The sequence below is a fragment of the Onychomys torridus genome, chromosome 5 (assembly GCF_903995425.1).
Source record: "Onychomys torridus chromosome 5, mOncTor1.1, whole genome shotgun sequence".
Classification (NCBI taxonomy): Eukaryota; Metazoa; Chordata; class Mammalia; order Rodentia; family Cricetidae; genus Onychomys; species Onychomys torridus.
Genome location: NC_050447.1, coordinates 4,631,245 through 4,651,371, shown reverse-complemented (window position 1 = coordinate 4,651,371; position 20,127 = coordinate 4,631,245). Strand labels below are relative to the sequence as shown.

The 20,127-nt window shown below is 46.5% G+C and overlaps 1 protein-coding gene across 2 annotated transcripts in view; it reads left to right on the top strand.

The window, feature by feature from the left end:
* Positions 1 to 7,142: 7,142 nt before the first annotated feature.
* Positions 7,143 to 20,127, top strand: part of Arhgap10 (Rho GTPase activating protein 10) — a 271,607-nt gene continuing 258,622 nt past the window's right edge. For both annotated transcript variants that reach the window (XM_036187947.1, XM_036187948.1), the window contains exon 1: positions 7,143 to 7,435. In XM_036187947.1, coding sequence (XP_036043840.1) covers positions 7,282 to 7,435 — 154 coding nt within the window. In that variant the 5' untranslated portion in view covers positions 7,143 to 7,281. The remainder of the gene's footprint in view (positions 7,436 to 20,127) is intronic.

Genomic DNA, 20,127 nt, shown 5'->3' with positions numbered 1-20,127 from the left:
GGGGTTCAGTGGGAATCAGGCTCCTGAACCTTTTGTGTGTTAGTCGCTATACGTTGGTTTAGTATTTTTCAAATGTTAAAATGGTAGCAGCCACATCTTCCTGTCTTATTCCCCTTCCTCTTCTGCCCTCTTTTCCTCCCTTTATTTGTCCCTCTAGGTATACACACTAAAAACAATATTTCTTTGGACAGATTGCAGGTCTGAAGTTACTTTGTATGGCCGAAGGATAAGAGTACACATGCTCATAACTTGTCACTTTCTATTTTACTAACGTGCCAACAGACTCTCAGAACATGCCTTCAATTGCTTGTAGGCTGACTTTTCAGAGTCTGGATCTTTGCCCAGTAGAAGGTCAAACTGTGACCTACACATACCATGGGCGCTCTGGGTGCTGGGAAAGGCAATCTTTGCAGGTGCCTTCTTTTTCCTTTCTGACATGCACATTGTTACATACACATATTAATATCTGGACAAAACAGATTCCAAGGTCACTTCTTAGGCTAGTTCATCCACATACCACAGGAAAGAGGGCAGCATTTTCCTGGGGGTGGTCTGCGGGCATTGGGGAATGCTGATTTATTTGGACAGACATTTTTATGACCTGCTTAGCAAGTGCCCTCTCCTACATGCCAAGTCTTTCTAAAAGCTGGGGATGGGTGGAGAAGCAGTAACTATACTAATGATAGGGACTCCACCATGTAAGGTACTAGTGTGCACCATGACCTAGATATATCTCCTTCAGCCAGATTCTAGTATCTCCAAATCTGAATAGGACAGAGTACCAGATTTTTTTAGAGGCTATGAATATAAATGTGGGTAGAGTGAAAATCTGACTCATTCCCTGTCTCCCCTCTGCCTCAGTAGGAGTGCTCACTTTTAGCCAGGCTGCCAGGCTGGTAGAGCAAACATCAGTGTCCTGCTTACCCACATGCCAGTTTGTTCCTTCTGCTCAAGTGTACCAGATGGCCCCTCCAGACTGGGGACTTTGCAGGGCTATAATGGCTTGTCTACCTCATGTCCTTAGTTTTGCTTGCCTAATGTCACCAGACAAGTGCAACAGCAGAAGTTGCTCAGGGTCCCAAACTCTTTTAAGCTGTAATATCTGGGAGTCCTGGAAAATGTACTCTCTCAATAGAGGCCCAGGCTCCACAGTCCCATGGAAAGCAGCAAGCTTGATGCAATCAATGCACATGGATGTAGCACTCCCTCTTTAGTGCCATCTCGGCCCACCATGCTTCAGCCATGTGACCCTTTCCAAAGCCCATTCTCCTGTGAGGGTTTCTCTCCACATAACATCTGGACCTCTGCCAGCTAACCCTAATCCTTCAGGTCTCCTGAGACGGACCTGCCACATACTTACTGACATCTCAGCATAGTCCAAAGGCCCCTTGGTAACACCATGTTCAGTGTCCCAGCACTGCTCAGCTTTCTCTTAACATTTGTCCTCACAGATATTTTGTCTGCTGAAGGATATTGGTTCAAGGAGGTGGCAGCAATGTTTGTCTGGCTCACGGTCGTCAGAGAGAACTCTCACAGTATCTATCAAGTGCTAGGCTCTCGGTAACTTCTGGCAGCAGGAGTCGCAGTACTTACTGCCTGTCCAGCATCGTGCTCCCAGCACAATCTTTCTCAAGCTGAGATCACAAACTCTAAGTATTCTGGAAGAAATACAGATATAATGAGTATACCAAACACTTTTGAACAGTTATTCAGTGATAACGTGTTTTTTTAAGGAAAGGCACATTATCGATTACGGACAGTGGATATGTATAGAAAGAACAGAGAGTTGAGGGGGGGGGTGTCTTTCTTTCTCTTTCTTTCTTTCTTTTTTCTTTTTTCTTTTCTTTTCTTTTCTTTTCTTTTCTTTTGGAGACAGGGTTTCTTTGTGCAGCTTTGACGCCTGTTCTGGAACTCACTCTGTAGCCCAGGTTGGCCTCGAACTCACAGAGATCCACCTGGCTCTGCCTCCTGAGTGCTGAGATTAAGGATGTGTATCATCGCTGCCTGGCGAGGGGGGTCTTTCAATCTCCCCTCACTATATTCTTCTTTATGGTGATAAGATATTCATAATGAAGCGTACACTTTAATGATTTTTCTGTATGCAGTTAGTCCAGTGCAGTTAAGTGTATTTACATCCTTGTGGGGCATCACCATTGTACTTTTTATTGAATACTGTTAATAATTCAATGGCCCACTGTGAAGCTGCTTCACATGTTTCTGGGTTAAGCTGTCCTTTGGTCATGTAATGGCCTCTGAGTGATCCGGACTACTTGACATTGGTTTCTTTCAATAAACCACATTCCCATCCACCTATTTGGCCATTATGCCAGCATCTTGGGTTCTTCTTCTTCTTTTTTTTGACTTTTATGGATTCTTTATGGATTTCACATCATGCATCCCGATCTCACTTATCTCCCTGTTCCCTCCCATTCACCCTCTGACCTTGCAGCGCCCCCCCCACACACACACAAAAAAAAAAATTAAAAGAAAAATCAAAATCAAACAAAACAAAGAGTGCCCCCTGGCCCCCCCACCAAAAAAAAGAATCTTGTCGTGGAAGCTGTAGTGTGGTCCCTTGAGTCACACAGTTTACCCTTTAGTCCATACATCTGGACTTGTTTTAAGTGTTCATTGCCATGAGTCACTGGTCTGGCTCAAGGCCTCTGGCTTCTGATAAAGGGCTCTCATGGGGGCTCTTCTTAGATATCCTGTTGCTGTCCTGTGTCATGGAGATCCTGCAGTTTTGGGTTTGTAGGTTCATCTCCTTCACATGCTCCAGCAGTTCATAGATTTGGTGGATGTTGGGGTGGGCCAACTCATAGCCCTGGGTCTGGGCCTGGGTGGTAGCTGGGTTGGTCAGCTTGATGGCTTTCCCTCATCATCACTACCCAGATGAGCTCTCCAGGACTGCCTCTGCTAGCTCATCCAATGCAGCTTACAGCATGCAGTGGGGCCAGTTCTGCTCTGGGGCCCACAGTTCTAGGTCTCCCTCATTCATATCGCCAGGGCCAAATGTACTGTTTACCCAGGCAAGGTGCAGGGCCCTCTCTCCTGATTGCTTTAGAGGGTATATGGGGGCAGCAGGGGCAGCACTCCTGTTCTCATGCCCTCAGGGCTGGCTCACCTGTGCCCCTGACAACTGGATCAGCTCTAGTGTTCTGCCCAGATGGAAACAGAAGCTGCTTTCTCCTGCACTGCCGCCAGTGAGGGTCAGGGCTGGCTCTCCTACTCTTTTTACCCCAGGGGCCAGTGAGGTAGACATTTTCCTGTCTCAGCTGCCTATTCCCAAAAACCCAGCAGCTGCTTCCCAAATTACCACACAAAGGCTTGTATTAATTATAAATGCTTGGCCAATAGCTCAGGCTTATTACTAACTAGCTCTTACATTTTAAGTTAACCCATACTCCTTATTTATGCCCTGCCACATGGCAGAAACTTTATTAGCATGACACATTCATCTCCTGCTCCCTCTGCATCTGGCTGGCAATCTTGACTCTACCCTTCTCCTTCCCATCATCCTTAGTTTGGTCTCCCTGCCTACACTTCCTGTCTGGCTACTGGCCAATCAGCATTTTGTTAAACCAATTTGAGTGACAAATCTTTACAGTGTACAGGAACAGGCCAGCTCTCTCACCTGCTGCAGGTGGTAATGGGTGAGGGGGGAAGGGCATCTTTCCCTCACCCATGCCACCACATGGCAGGTCAAGGTCAGATCTCCTGCTCTCATGTCCTAAGGGGTGGCTCATCTTTGTTCTTGACCACAGGGGTCAGCTCTAGTGCACTTCCCAGGTGAGGTTTATGCCTATGGTGAGGGGTGGGGTCATTTTTCCTGAGTGCAGGGGGGAATGTGAGCTCTCCCCTTAAAAGTAGGGCCAGCTTGCCTGCTGCAATATCTAGCGAGGGGCAGGAGCAACCATCCCAGGGCCAGTAAAGGGCAGGGCTGGCTCAGCACAGCATGGTTCCAATGATCCCCTTGTAAACATCACAGACCCTAGACCCAGACATGGCCCTCAGCAGCAGCTTGGGCCCATATGCCATCATGGCCCTGGTAGCAGCATGGCCCCCCCAGGCATCAGCATGGTCTCAGGTGGCTGGCCAGACCTCAGGCATCCGCAGAGCCCTTGGTGGCAACTGGAGCTATGGATAATACCCCATGGCTCTGCAGGGCCCCAGACTTAGACATGGCTGTAGGCAGCAGCCTGTGCCCAGAAGTCTCCATAGCTCCAGGTGGTAGCACTATCCATGGTTCGTATTGACACTTTCCTCATTTCCAGTTGTGCAGTTCCAACAGTTGAGTCTGCAATGTCAATGTTGCTTAGGAGAATTAAGCTATGCCTCAGAGCAGTTTTCACACAGGACTCTCATCCTCCATACAGCTGCTAGGGAGGAATCTCAAACTAGACCATATTATTATCATACTGTAAAGGCTTGCAATAGCGTAGGGATGACACAATCCTAAGCATGGCCCCCAAGGCTCTTTACACCTGGGCCCTGTCCACTCCACAACCACTAACGTACTTCCTGTCTCTATGGATTTCTGCTCTGGACATGTCATATCAATGGATGATATTACATGTGGCCTTTGCCCTCTTGGCATCATGAGTTCATAGTTCATTGCTCTGTAGGGCATATTGTGCTGCATTCTTTTTCATGGTGGATTAATTTTGCATTGTATAGACACATACACTGTGCTCACTTTTTCAACAGCTGGTGGCTATTTGGGTTGACTCCATTTTGGGCTGTTGTATAGAATGTCACTATGAACATGCATGCACAAGCATGTCTGTAGATGTATGTTTTCATCCCCTATGTATCTTCTCTTGGAAGTGCCCATCATGTTTTGTTTTGTTTTGTTTTGTTTTGTTTTGTTTTGTTTTGTTTTGTTTTTCTTCCAAGACAGGGTTTCTCTGTGTAACAGCTCTGGTTATCCTGGAACTCACTCTGTAGACCAGGCTGACCTTGAACTCACAGAGATCCACCTGCCTCTATCTCCTGAGTGCTGGGATTAAAGGCATGATCCACTACTGCCCAGCTCATCATGTATCTTAATCCTCTATGTTGAATTTTTGAAGCCTCTGCAACCTCTCTTTTGGAGGGTATGCTCAGTTGGTTTTTTATAATTCTTTAGTGTGTGTGTGTGTGTGTGTGTGTGTGTGTGTGTGTGTATGGAAGTCAGAGTACAACCTGTAGGTGTTGTTTCTCTCTTTCTCCCTTTGGGGCCTGCGTCCATCAGGCTTGGAGGCAGGCACTATTATCCACTGAGCAATCTAGCTGGCTGTCTTAGCTATGGTTCTATTGCTGTGGGACACTGACCAAGGCAACTTATAAAAGGTCATTTAATGGGGACTTGTTTATAGTTTCAGAAGGTTAGTCTATGTCCATCATGACATTTAGCATGGAGGTAGACAGGCAGGCAGATAGACAGGGTGCTAGAGCAGTAGATGAGAGCTTACACCTTAATTCACAATCATGAGGCAGAGACAGAGATAGAGACAGAGGGAGGGAGGGAGGAAGGGAGGAAGGGAGGAAAAGAGGGAGAGAGGGAGAGGGAGAGAGAGAGAGAGAGAGAGAGAGAGAGAGAGAGAGAGAGACTTTCTGAAACCTCAAAGCCCACCTCCAGTAAGGCCCCGCCTCCTAATGCTTTCCCCAAACAGTTCCACACTAGGGACCAAGCATTCAAATATAGGAACCCATGTGGGGGTCATTGTTATTCAAGCCAGGACACTGGCCCTTGTCTTGCTTATGAGACAGAATCTTGCTATGTAGCCCTGCCTGGCCTCATGCCTTGTAGTCCAGGTTGGCCTTAGACTCTCAATCCTCTTGCCTCAGTTTATGGGATTCTGGGATCATGGGGCCTCAGACACCACGCCTGTCGAGGTTTAGTTTGTGTGTGTGTGTGTGTGTGTGTGTGTGTGTGTGTGTGCTTGCAGAGGCTGTGCGTCTCAGTGCATTTGGCTCTTTTTCAGGTCCCTAATTCCATCTCCAGTCTTTCTGCCTTTCTCTCCTCTTAGATTCCCTTGTTGATATTTGCAAAGTATTTTGAACTAGGACAGACATTAAAACAATGCTTGTCTGTGGGCTAGGCTCTCAAACGGTGCCGCCTTCTAACAATTCATCGGATAGCCCTATTTAGCTGCTTGCAGAGGGTTAAGACTCCTACAACTTGCAGGCCACAGACTTGATTACTGCACTCAGCCTTTACATGTAAACACGTGTTGTGAGTTTCTGAAAGATGTATGTCATGTGTGCACCTGGCACATCGTAATTGCTTAAAAAATTGTTTGTTGACAGTGTCTCCCGTGAATGATTTGGTGTACACATGTCGGGGAGGGGAGGTATTGAGTTGTTTTAGAACACATGGAATAAGAAAGGATTTTCGTGGACAAACTGACACGAATTCACACTTGTCTACGCCGCCTCCCATCAGGTGAAAAACCAGAGTCTGGCATTTACTTTTGGAGGACTATTTTTAGAATAAAGATCGTCTCTCCTATGTGTGTAAATTTAATCTGCCGAACAGAACAGAAACAGGGTCTACGCGGTTTAACCACACGCTCCCTTGCCCTAAGTCATTAGGTATGGACACGGAAGACAATGTTCTAGAAGCTGCAAAGACGACTCCAGGTGGGAAAGGTAATCACTCCCTTGCAGGCGCCCGAGTGGCCTAGGAGAGCGAGCTCCCGGCATGCGAGCCCCTGCACAGCGTGGCGCCCTTCCCTGGGTACACAGATAATGAGTCAATCATTTCCGTCCGCCCCGAGATAAGTCGTCTGACCGCGGGGACCGAGGCCTGCTATTACGAAGCCTCCTTCTCGTTCGGTCGGGCGCCCACTTCGGGATCCGCCTGAGTCACCTGGAGTGCGCGAGCCGAGAGGAGGGAGGCGCAGGCGCCCGAGGGTGGAGGGCGCGGACTCGGTTCTCCACCGCCGATGCCTCGGAAGGAAGAGGAGGGGCGACTGCGTGTTGGGAAGAGAAGGAAGAGGCGGCCGGGGAAAGGCAAGGAGGAGAGCCGAAGGCGCCGAGGAGGTCGAGCAGGGGCGGGGGCGGGGGCGTGGCCGGCACGCCCGAGGCGGGGCTGGGCTGGGCGGGGCGGCGGGCTCTGCAGCCGGGGGCTGCCGGGATTGGGGAGCCTGGCAGTGCGCTCGCCCGGGTAGCTGTGTTTGGCGGGATATGCCTGTGCTGCGCTGGCGGACCTCGCAGCCCTGCTAGCCTTCTCGGCCCGCACCTGGCCGCCGTCTCGGAGCCCATTAGGCCTGCTCGCCAGCGCGCACCGCTGCAGTCATGGGGCTGCAGCCCCTGGAGTTCAGCGACTGCTACCTCGACAGCCCGTGGTTCCGGGAGAGGATCCGCGCACACGAAGCGGAGCTCGAGAGGACCAATAAGTTCATCAAAGAGCTCATCAAAGATGGGAAGAACCTTATCGCTGCCACCAAAAGTAAGCGGGGCTCGCTCGCGTTCGGGCTGCGGCATGGCGAGGAAGGCGGGAGGAGCGTCTTCCCTCCCGAGTGGGATGGCTCTGTGCCCCTAAACAGGGCTGGAAGAATAGATTCCTCAGAGGACAGGCTCCAGGACATTCCTCTTGCAGGCGCTTCGGGAGCGTCCCCCGGCCCGCCCCGGCCCCTCTTGGGCGCGGGAGCTGGGAGCGGTGCATGGCAGCCGCCCCGGGGCTCCCGCCTGGCCCAGCGGCGTTGGCCGGACCGAATCGAGACTCGGCTCCCGAGTCAGGTTTTACTGCGCCCTAACGCTGTTCCTAGTCTCTGGCCAAAACAGAGACATCAGTTAGACAGTTTTGTCTCGTAACCTTTCCAAGGAACGTTCTTGGAAATTCTTTGAGACCCTGCCTGTAGTCGAGTTCTTCAAAAGTCCCTTAAGTATGTGTCTTTTTAAAAAAATTGGTTAAGTATCTTTTATGTGTCCCCTCTCTGCCTTCCGCGACAGTCTTGACCTAGGTCCCTCATGTGCTAAACCAGAAAGTCTGCTTGACTTTGTGCTGCCTTCTGCACATTCCTCCTGCCCTATGCTGAGGCGGGTTCAAAGATTGGGGTTTGAAAGGGTCAGTGGGCAGACTGCCCCCTGGTTCTGGCCAGCAGTGCCTGTGAGTAGGGAATTCCACTCTTTTCAAGCTTGATGCCTTCCACCTCTGTCCGATCCTGTATTAAACAGATAAACAAACAGACAAACAAACAAACAAGCTGTCAAGCCACATCTGAAGACAACAGAAAGAGAAGTGTATTGGAGCTGTAATAGTAGAGGCTAGTTGGAATCCGTGCAGAAACAGTTGTAGTGCTCTAAAGTGGGGCGAAGTTCTCCAGGGCCAGGTGCTGGCATCCAGGCCACTCTGGGACCCTGAGTCCTTGAGTTACTGTGAGCACCCCATTTCCTGCTTAGAAAGACCTGACTGCTCAGGAGCCAAGCTCAGGGGCCGTACCCAGACTCTTGGGTAGGTGTTTGTTAGGTCCCTGGTTCAGTAATTGCCATTGCTGGGAGTTTATTCCATGTGTTTTGTAAACATCACCTCTGGAAAAGTAACCCAGGTACAGTCTCATCCTACCGTTTTTGCACCCAGGAAGAATCAAATATACTGAGCGTTCCTTCTCATCTACCGTCCAGATGCCTGGCCCAGTTCATACTCACTTAATGAATGCGTTGAAATATTTTTTAATGGGGAGAATTTAGTGGAGCCATCCCTGTAATTTGGGAAGCAAGTCACTCAACATCTCTGGACCATTTCCAAGGTTCCATTGGTTCTGTGACCTCTTTGGTGTTGCCAAGTTGAGATTGGGAATCACTCATGATGAGTGGGTTATTTGCTGGGTGGCTGGCTGTCCAAGCCTTTGGCTCTGAGTGCTTGGTGGGAAACATGAAGAGGGATGACCATCAGTGAGAGGTGTGTGGGGCATCAATGGGCTATGAAGTGTTAGGATTTCTGTGGTTAAGGAGCATCACTAGATGGGGACATCTGTAAACCTTCTCTTTGAGTGCTCTTGTGCCATTGTGCACTAGGGGAGGTCAGAGGACAACTCTGTGGAGTTGGCTCTCCCTTTCCATGTTTATGTGTGCTCTGGGGACCCAGCTTTAAGCCTTCTCCAGCCTGTTTTGTTGGCTAGAAGCTTCCCCTGAAGCTAGGGAGATGAGGAGAAGGGCAGATGGGAAAGTCAGTTTGGCCATGGGTAGGAAGCTATTTCTGTGATGGCCTCATGTTCCTGAGGCAGCCAGTGTAAGGGGTTGGGGTGGGGATGTAGGGGCCGTTAGCCTTCTTCCTCAGAAGGTAGAGTTTTTGGAATTTGTGATTAGGTGTCTTAGTCCTTGTGTTTATGGTTAAAGATAACACAAAATGGATAAACTTATTTAAGAGAACACTAGACAGTATATTTTCTATCCTCATCCTTAATTTTACAGTCCTTCCCACAATAATAAAAGCTTTAGCGTATGCCCTTTTGGCAAGTTGGGAGGACCCTGGCCTTTTCCCACTTTACCAATTAAAAGTTGTCTAGTTTGTAGCAGAGATTAAGAGGGTTGAGCTTAAACAAGGGACCTGGGTTAGTTCTTCTGTGGGGTCTGGCTTGGTTGGGCGAGGCATGCGGTTCTTGCCATGCTTCCCTGCTGCTCTTGTCCCGGCGTTTGGGACCGGCTGATAGGTCACGTGACCAGTTGTCTTTAACTTTGGATTCTAGAGATTCAAGAAAGGACATTAGGGGAAGCGTCTGCAGAAAGAACATTAATCAACCTGGTCAGATCACCAAATTGCTTCTATTTCTTGATGTTTTATAACTTGGTTTGCAGAACAAGGCCTCTTGTGCTCCTCTTTGGATTGTGTGTTTAAATGATTTCTGTTCTTCGTTGTCCTGCAAGAACCCCCTACTTGTTATTTCAATGTTTTGAAATGTTTTTGAATTCTTCCATTAATGTTTAAAGAAGGTGGAGGCCTGTGGGGCCTGCAGGCTTGTTGTGAGCTCTGCTCTGTGGTGGTGATGAGTACCTACAATCTGATGCCGTGACTGTCTGTCCTGTGCTAGGTTCTTAAAATAAAGGATAAGAAGCAGTTCGAGTCAGGCATGGGCTGTGGAGGTGTGCTCCCGCAGTCCCTGTAGTCTGCAGGCTGATGCAGCAGGATTGTAAGTTTGAGGCCACCTTGGGTTACACAGCGAGAACTTGTTTTAAAAAACTAAACTGTGGGGACTAGAGAGATAGTTCATTGGTTAAGAGCATTGACTACTCTTCCGGAGGACTCACGTTCAACTCCCTGTACCCACATGGCCTCACACCTGTCTGCAACCCCAGTTCCAGGGCTTCTGACACCCTCACACAGACATACATGCAGACAAAACACCAATGCACATAAAAATAATAAATTAAACAAAACAGCAACAATAACAACAAAAACTAAACTGTGGATGGGGTGGAGAGCTGGGTCAGCACGTAAGCACATGCTGCTCTTCCATAGGATCAGTGTTGGATTCCTAGCACCCTTATTGGGTGCTCACAACCACCTGTAACTCCGGCTCCAAGGGAATCTGACACCTCTGGCCTCTGTGGCATCTGGATTTGCATGAACATCCCCCCCCCCACATAATACAAGTAATAAATACATAATACAAATATAAATAATAAATACAAATAGTAAAAATAAAAAACGAAGCCAAAGGGAGTAATATTAAGTGGGATAAGAAGGTTAAGTAATGGTAGGTATCCCAACTTTGACAGGACAGATTTGTCCAGAGGAGAGCAGGGAAAGAGTCCTGGAAATTTGAGAACTCCCTGGTGTTTTATATGAGGAAGAGGACCTTGTCAGATTGGAAACAGATGAGAAGGAACCGGAACACTTGCAGTGCTGGGAAGAATGAGGTGACCAGTTTGGCTGGAAGGGAGATTTCATGTCAGAGCAGACTGCCAGGAACGGGAAGGTCAATTTCTGATTATGGATGTGGGGAATGGGAGGTGCCTGCTCGGAGAAGACTGAAGCTTGACTCAGGGGGAGAGAGATGGCTTAGAGGCAGTGTATTGGATGTGTGTGGGATGAGTTTGGATGTCGCATGGGTTGGGGTAGTTGGCTTGGGTGGAGCTCCAGAGAGCCAGCGACTTCTGTGGGAGATTGGGAGGTCATCCACTCACTCACTTCAATGGACTCTTTGTTCCAGTGGCTTTTAAGTTTTTGCTTTTGTTTTTCCCCCTTTTGTAGGAAGCCGAGTCCTCTTTAAGTGCGGTCTAAATGGTTGTGAGCCTTCCAGGCCATGGCTAGTTTTAGGTGCTTGTGATTCGTACAGATACATAGCCAATTTCGTATGCATAACTTTCACATTCTGGTGTGCCTAACATGTGGGAAAAGTGTCAACAGACTGTCCTAACCATGTTAATCACTCACTGGTATATAAGGTGCTCTGCAATAAACTTGGATTGTCTGGTTTTGTGTGACTCAAAGGCCTCAGAACGGCCCTCTCTGCCCCCATCACACATGAGTATGGACCGAAGGGTCTTTGCTCATTTTGAGCCGGGTCTAGATCGGGTCTGCCCAAACTAGGATTTGATATTTCTAGGCAAACACGAAAGATCCCTTTCTTTCTGTGTCCTGGCTCAGAGATGTTCTTTGGGGGAAATTTCTTAAGTTGCCTTTACACATTATATCAAGATTTAGAAGACTGAAAAGAATTTTGGTTCTCGGTAAACTTGAGTGTGAGTTAACATTTTTATGGTCAGTGCAGACTGACTGCAATAGCATGGCAGGATCTGAAGCACACAGAAGAGCTTTGCAGATACTCTTGCTGATGATGGAGAGACTTTCCTCTTCCACTGCTCCAGATTTTGTTCAAGTAACTCAGGGATAAGTACTTGGGTATTTCTGATTGATATAACTTGCTTCTAGCTCAGTCTTAACTGTGCCATAATGACACAGGTGGATGGACGCAGTCCAGTTTGGATAAATCCATTTTCTGGTCTGGCAAACTGTTTTAACATTGAGGATCCCAAGGGCTGGAGTTGTGGCTTAGTTGGTAGAGTGTGCTTGCTTAGCTTGCATGAGGTTTAATCCCAAAGACTCATAAGCCATACGTGGCCAATGCTGTATTCCCTGTACTCAAAAGGTATAGGGAGGGGGCCAAAAGTTCTTTGTCACCCTCTGCTACTTAGCAGGTTTTAGGCCAATCCTAGAAAAGAATGAAGATTCTGATTCTGGTAAAGCAGACTGATGGGAAGGCTGCTGGAGAGACAGGACCACAGGAAGAGATCTTCACTCTGGTTTGTGGTGTCTCACAGTGCTCCTGCCAGTGATGGGAACTTGCTGGAGACACAGGGTCTGCAGAAAAAGATCTTTGCTTTTCTGGGTTGTGGTGTGTCTGCCAGCAGTGAAGTAATTATATCTGCATTTGTGATGCCGCCATGAGCCCGAGGCGGCATCTGAATGTTTGTTAAATCACATTAAGACAGTTTGGATTGGTGTCCTCTTACTTGTCTTGTTGGAACTGCTATGTAGATTTGTGCTGATGAGTGAAAATTAGAGCAGTATGGAAAATAAAATATTTGTCAAAGCTCACAAAAGTTTAGTTTTTTTCCTGAATAGAAAAAAGTGTGTGCTTGCTTTTGTCCTGAAGAACTCCCCATGGACCCCTTCTGCTTGACTGGCTTGCAATGCTTTTCTCACCACTGGTGGTCCTTGATTCCATTTAGAGTAGGTTCCAATTGGAATCCGGGTGTTTCTGTTCAGTGAGCTGATGTTCTTGGGTCTTTGGGATCCATCAGTCAACCAGCCTCCCATCCTTCCCATCTCCTGGGAACCTTTTGTTTGTTTTTGTCAGACACCATCAAGATGCATAGCCCAGCTGGCCTCTGACTTAGGACCCTTCTCTTTCTGTCTGAGTCACTCCTGGGATTACTGGGTGTGCTCCTCCACAGCTGGCTCTTTACTCACTTTTTCTAAGTTCTTAGGGCTTTCGGGCTATGCTATAGAGGGCGCTTTACATTTTATGTTTAATCTTTGAAACAGCTGGTGAGTCAGGTGTGGTGATGCAGTGCTTTTAATCCCAGCACTCAGGAGGCAGGAATGGGTGACTGAGTTTGAGGCCAGCCTGGTCTTCAAGCGAGTCCAGGTCAGTCAGGGCTATGTGGTAGAGCCCCTGTCTCAAACAAAACAAAAAAAAGTAACCCAAGACTGATGAAAGAGTATAAGAATGAACTGCCTACCCAGTCAGAGTCCCTGTCCAAATGAAGCCACCTAGTAGCAGTGGAATCTGGTCCAGCTCAGTAGCCTCTCTGTATGTGCTTGTAGTTGTAAACTGGAGTTTATGGGACATGCTCCATTAGGTCACTGCTTGGACTGAGTTGATATATGCAAAGGTAATGATTATGATATATCACCTATAAGGCCTTTGTCTTGGGGTACAGAGGCAGGTGTGGCTTTTAGATGAGTTACCTAACCTCTTGGTACCCACTGCTTCTAAACAGTGCGCTTGCCTGAGTCATCACTAGTGAACAAGAACAGAATCGTTAGAGTGTGGAAGGAGCCACATTCTGACAATGCTGAGAAGTTTTAGAAAAGAAATTAAAAGTAAATCTCACCGATACCTCGGGGAGACGTGATTCACAGTGATGTGACTGTCAAGTACAAGGTGCCACAGAGGCTGTTAGAAGGCTAGTGGACCATGCACATGCAAGCAGCCAGATACGGGCCATCCAGTTGCTCAGGGTTGAAATGCACCAGTGACCAGAAATTTTAGAAACTTAACATTACTGAGATGTTCTTGGGGATGTTCTTAAATGATTGTCAGTCATGCTGGAAAACCATAACTCATTAACGGCTGCATTTGCTATAATAATAAGTTCACAGTGAGAAAAGAGAGCCAGATCCCTCTAGGAGAGGCATTGTCCCAGGAGCTGTCAGGCAGTCTGTCCTTCACCAGGTGTGCCCTAAGTCATTGTAAATCGTGTTTGGAATGACTGTTGGTTGGGTAGATGTGACATTGTATAGATAAACTGCATCTGACCACATGGGGTAGTGATGTCTTTTGTTATGTCTGTTGTTAGAAATTTCAATGTGAAGACTTTGTCTTCTGGCATTTAGTGTCCTCTAATTTTGCCTTTGATTTTTTTTTTTTTTTTGGAGCTGAGGATCAAACCCAGGGCCTTGCGCTTGCTAGGCAAGTGCTCTACCACTGAGCTAAATCCCCAACCCGCCTTTGATTTTTTAGAAGTGCTTTTTAAAGGCAACTGTTCAAATTGGCTTTATTTCTAATTCCAGAGGAGAGTGTTGAGTTTTGTAGATCATTCTGAGCAGAAGTGTATTGAATGTTGTCCTTAAAACTTAAACTTCAGAGACAGGCTTATTTAAATGTGCATTAAGTTATTTCTGGGCCTGAGATGGCTCAAGGTTGTAGAGTACATGTCACTCTTGCAGAGGACACAAGTTTGATTCCCGGCAACCACGTGGTTTGTCACCATCTGAACTCCAGTTCCAAGGGATCCAACACCCTCTTCTGACCTGTATGCACACCAGGCATGCACATGATACACATGTATACATGAAGACAAAACACATACATGTAAAGATGTAAAAAGTTAAACATTTCCTATTTAAAATGTGTGTGGTAATTGCTAACTTTAGATTACCTGCTTTACTTGTTGCTGATCTCATTTCTGTCATATATTAAGACTTTCTCCATGGTGTGTTGTTATCCTGCTCTGTAGATTAGGAAACAGTTCAAGAGGTTTAACGCAATGCCCAAATGACAGTTTGGTGGGGTTGGAATGCTCACCTGAGTTTGTCCAATTCCCAGCTGGTAACCACAGTAACAAGCCATTCCAAAATAAGGGTGTACTGTGTTCTTCTTCAGGGCTGTTAGAGTGATAAATCCTGGTTATCTGAATGTGTACATTTGATGATCTATAGATTATTCTTATTAACTCAGTACAGTGACAATGGTGTAAAATTTGAATTGTGACCATTGCAGTCATTGTTATAAATAAAATTGACAGTTTATAGTTATAAATATTCAGAAATTATTTTAGTTTAAGAACCAGTACAAGGCACAAACTTCCACTTAAAATTCTTTGTTCTCCATTCTTCTCTGTCTTTATCTGCACCTTTTGCCTTTTCTTCCTCCCTTCTTCTCTTCTCATTTCTTCTCCTCCTCCTCCTTCCTTCTTGACAGAGTCTTTTTCTTATGTAGCCCTGGCTGTCCTGGAACTTGCTCTGTAGACCAGGCTGAAACTCCCAGAGATCCGCCTGCCTCTGCCTCCCTAGTGCTGGGGTTAAAGGCATGCGCCACCGTCAAAACAGGCCCAAGGATGTGGCTTATTGGCAGAGTGCTGCCTAGTATGAATGAGATCCTGGGCTTTATCCTCAGCACTGGGAATAAAAGTTCAAAATATTTCAGAAATAGAAAGAGACAAGAACTGTATAATTACTATCAGGTATTGCCCAGCTTCAAAGAAACAAAAGCTGGTTGCTTCTCTCATTCTCCCTGAAAAGCAGGAACTATCCATCCCTGTTCTCACTGTTGCTAGGCTTTTGTTTGTTTTTAGACAGGGACTCTATGCAGTCCTGATTGGTCTGTAGGCCAGGCTGGCCTTGAACTCACAGAAATCCTCTTTCCTCTCCTCCTGAGTGCTGGGAATAAAGATTTGGGGCACCATGCCCAGCTACTTACTAGACATTTAATAGCTTGACATACCAATTTCTGCATGCTTTTAGACTTTATATAATGGTTTTATACATATACTCCCCCACCACATTGTATTTAAGAGATTTAGACTTAGTGATATATAGTTCTGTTGCATTTTGTTCAACCTTTTTGAAATGAGTGACATTCATGCAGTTCATGTTTTTACACCTTACATCTGTCCTTTATATTTGTGCATCCCAGCCCAAAGTGTTTATTTTGGTAGTGAAACCATAAGCATACCTTGAAAATGTTCATTACAAAACCTTGATTGTGATAAATTGAAATGACTACCTTTGAAAATGATCTATAATTAATGAATCCGTGAATCTCTTAGGACTTTTTGAGGTGCTAAGGCTCAAACCCTGGGCCTTGGGAGTGCTGGTTAAGTACTGTACTACTAGGTACAGCTATAGTGCTAACTTGTGTTTTTAATATTTGGTGTTACTAGCTCAGTGCTATAATTAGAGAAAGCCGGTGCACATTTCAGGACCCTTAAGAAATGACTGACTGGCCTGAATCAACAATAAGAACCTTGAGAGCCTTTTCTGTTCAACTGAAATTGGAATTGCAGTGTTAGAATGTAAAGGGAAAATGATAACTGCATTTCTACACACCATGTACATGGACAGCTTGGGTTCAAGGCTCTCGATTGTGAGGCAGATTGTTTGGTGATAAACTGGAGATCAAATGAAGGAAAAGGAGCCATCGCCTGCAATCCAGCCCGAGTCTCTTGCCAGCAGTGAAGCAAGAATTGCATGTAGCACAAGGTACAGGGTGACTTGTCCCTTCTCAGCTGTGAACCTGCAGGAAAGGATGCTACCCAAGCCCTGTGTGGTCTTAGTGGCTTCTGCTTGAAGACATACCTGATTTACCTCATTTATCATAAGAGGAACAGGAGGCAAAAGGGTTTTCCTTTTGAGATGGAACTTGAGAGCCACCAAAGTGGTACAAACACATGGCTAATGCTAAGAGAGTTAATTAATTGCCCCTTCTGCCTCCCTACCTGTATCTTTCATTGGGCACATCTTGTTTTCTGCAATTCTTTTGGAGAACCCCATAGCCTTGCTTTTAGGTGTAACTTTCTCTTCTTGAGTACATCTTAAAGCTTGGCTCTACATTAAATAGTTTTATTAAATCCCACTCTTTCTGTGTTAAAATTATGAGTCAAGGTCACTGAAAAATTAGGGAAACCCCTCATACTGCAGGAGGTAGCTGCCTGGAGCTGTGCCCCTCTCAGCTGACAGAACTATGGCCTAGTTTACTTGGTTTTCCAAATGTGGAAACATTCTTCCTAGACTGGCCAGAAGACTGCATCTGCATTGACAACCTTCTTAAACAACCAGACAGAAAATTCCGATGCTCAGCTTGTGAGGGCAGGAGCACCCCGTGTCACCTGCCTCTGACCCAGCTGGGCTGCCTCCCCGGTCCAACGAGAATTTCTTCCCTGTTTCCTGAGGAAGATGTTAAGCCTGTGCCACTTAATATTTCATCGCTGAGTGTGATTTCTCCTCACGTGTTGATTTGCTCACCCACAGGCGCCTCTGCCTTTGGGTGTTGAGGCTATGCTGTCATGGAGCAAGTGGTGGTGAGGTGTGTAGCTGGAGGAACTCAGTTAGTCTGAGCAGTGCCACCTCAGGCCTGCATGCCACATGTGTAATGGTTTCTAGACAGTTGAGTCCTTTTCACTCCGACTGAGAAGTTGGCATCACATAGTAGCTGGATGATGTTGGGCAAGTTGTTTAAGCACTCAGTGCCTAAGGTTTCTTTATTAGTCAAAACTCTGATTGGGTGATTTTCTATTCACACACACACACACACACACACACACTCACACACACACACACACACACACACACACACACACACACACACACACACACACACACTTACACTCACACAAACAGACACATACACTTTTTTTTGGAGACAGTTTCTCTCTGTGTTTCCTTTGCTGGCCTGGAGCTCAATGTGTAGACCAGGCTGACCTCAAACTCTTAGAGACCACCTTCCTCTGCCTTTCCAGTGTTATTTTGTTATTTTTAAAAAGAGGTAGTCCTATATCAACTCCAAATTTCTGGACTTAGCTGGTGCCCCCGCCTTAGCCTCTTAGTTACGTCGGCTACATACAGGGCTTCTGAACTGGCTAGGTGGTAGTATTTAGTACTCACATCATCCATTAAAAAAAAAAAAAGAACTGCTTATAATCTTTATTAAAAACCAAGTGTGGTGCAACAGGCCTTTAATTCCAGCTCTTGGGTGGCAGAGGCAGGGGAATCACTTTGGTTAAGAAGCCAGCATAGTCTACAGTATGAGTTCCAGACCAACCAGAGCAGCATAGTGAAGCCATGCCTCCAGAAACAAACAGCTCTGTCCTGAATTCCTTTGGTTGAACAGTACAGCTAGCAGTAAAGGTAAAGAAAGGGAGCCCGGCGGTGGTGGCGCACGCCTGTAATCCCAGCACTCTGAAAGCAGAGGCAGGCGGATCTCTGTGGGTTTGAGGCCAGCCTGGGCTACAGAGCAAGTCCAGCACAGCCAGGGCTGCATGGAGAAACCCTGTCTTGAAAGACATAAACAAAAATAAACAAAAAAAGGGGGCTGGAGAGATGGATCAGTGGTTAAGAGCACTGACTGCTCTTCTAGAGGTCCTGAGTTCAATTCCCAGCAACCATATGGTGGCTCACAACCATCTGTAATGAGATCTTGTGCCCTCTTCCGGCCTGCAAGGACACATGCAGATAGAACACTGTATGTACAATAAATAAATAAATCTTAAAAAAAAAACAAACCCAAAAACAAAAAAAAGAAATAGTTTTGAGATACCGGGTTTATTTATTTTTATGTGCATTGATGTTTTGCCCACATGTATGTCTGTGCGAGGGTGCCAGATCCCCTGAAGCTGGACTTACAGACAGTTGTGAGCTGCCATGTGGGTGTTGGGAATTGAACTCAAGTCCTCTGGAAGAGCAGCTGGTGCTCTTAACTTCTGAACCACCTCTCCAGCCCTTGTTTTTTTCTTTCAAGCTAACAATATTTTGAGATTTAGAGCTGAATACAGGCCTCTCGTTGATTAAATAGGAAACCCAATCTGAAACAGTGCGTTGAAATCTGCCACCCTCCTTCACAGGTAAAGGTTATATGCTGAGCCCATGGTATAGCTAAGTGCCTTCTGGTTTTACCTTATTAGATTTTATGGTTTCTGCCCAAGGCATATCTAGCAGCCATTCTATAATCTCATCTATCAAAAGAGGAAAAAAAAAAAAACAACAAAAAAACCCTTGAAAGATTTGGGGATAAAGCCCAAAGTGCTTGGGAATGGAGTGTGCTGACAAGTTCATGTACCTAGTTGAGATCTGTTGCTGTGACAGGTGAACCCTGCTTTGTGTTGTCAGATTCTGGTCAAAGGCAGCAGAGGTGTTATGTCACTGTGATAAAGTCAACTTTACTCACTGTGTGGCCTAAGGCGAGTTGCCTGTTTTTCCTCTTTGGTAATATATGGATAGTAGATAAACTGAACCAATTTAATCCTTGCAACATTTTAGTTTTCCTTTTTTGACTTTTGGGAAAAGCAGTAAACTTAGTATGGGTTTTCTAGTAGAAAAAGTTTAAAAGCCTGTTTATACTCATTACATAACAAACATATTTGTGTCTGTAAAGGAGAGGTTACCTGGCATTACTGAGGCCCTGCTAACATGGTCTCCTTGCTGGAGGAGACTGCACATAGAGTTCCAGTGATGGGAACATGAATTAATTAAAAAGGCAACTTCCTTTCTAGTGAAGTATGGAATGCTCTACCATAGTTAACACAACTAGCTGGTTTCAGGGCATGAGAAAAGACAACATTGATGTTCCCACTGAGCTTCCTAATCAGAAACACTCAAGATCCCAAAATAGTTTGAGTGTTGACAAGATGCCACAGGTGGAAAATTCATGCACAAAATTACTAAAAATATTGTGTCAGATTGCTTTTTGCACACGTGCAATGAATTTGGTGTTTAGAGTTGGGTTCCAACCCAACTCTCAAAACCCTGAAACACTTCTGGTGCCAGGCATGAACAAGGGCCACTCATCCTGGAGTCACTGTAAGACCAAAGGAGAGTCAGGGGTCTGCTGAGCAGGAGAAGGAATTCTCCAAGTGCAGGGAGGCTGTAGCCAGGAGGCCAGCGCCAGTCAGGCTGCATGCTGGTGGGAGCAGTGATGCTGCAGACAGGGCAGGGCGTGTCTGTGAGGGCATGTAAAGGAGGGGAGAAGTTCATCCTAAGGGCAGAGCATTGGCACCACCAGCATGTTACTCCTCTGACTGTGGCATCAAGGACTGAACACTTGGGCGGGAGGTCTTCCACCCGGACCAGGGAGTGGCAGGAGGAAAGTCCCAGTTTAGAGCTGCTCTGGGTGTGGGCGCCAAGGTGAGGCGAGGTCTCAGTTCCTTGCTGTAGGAGGTGAGTGCTGGCCACTGTGAAGTTCAGCTGGAGGAACAGGC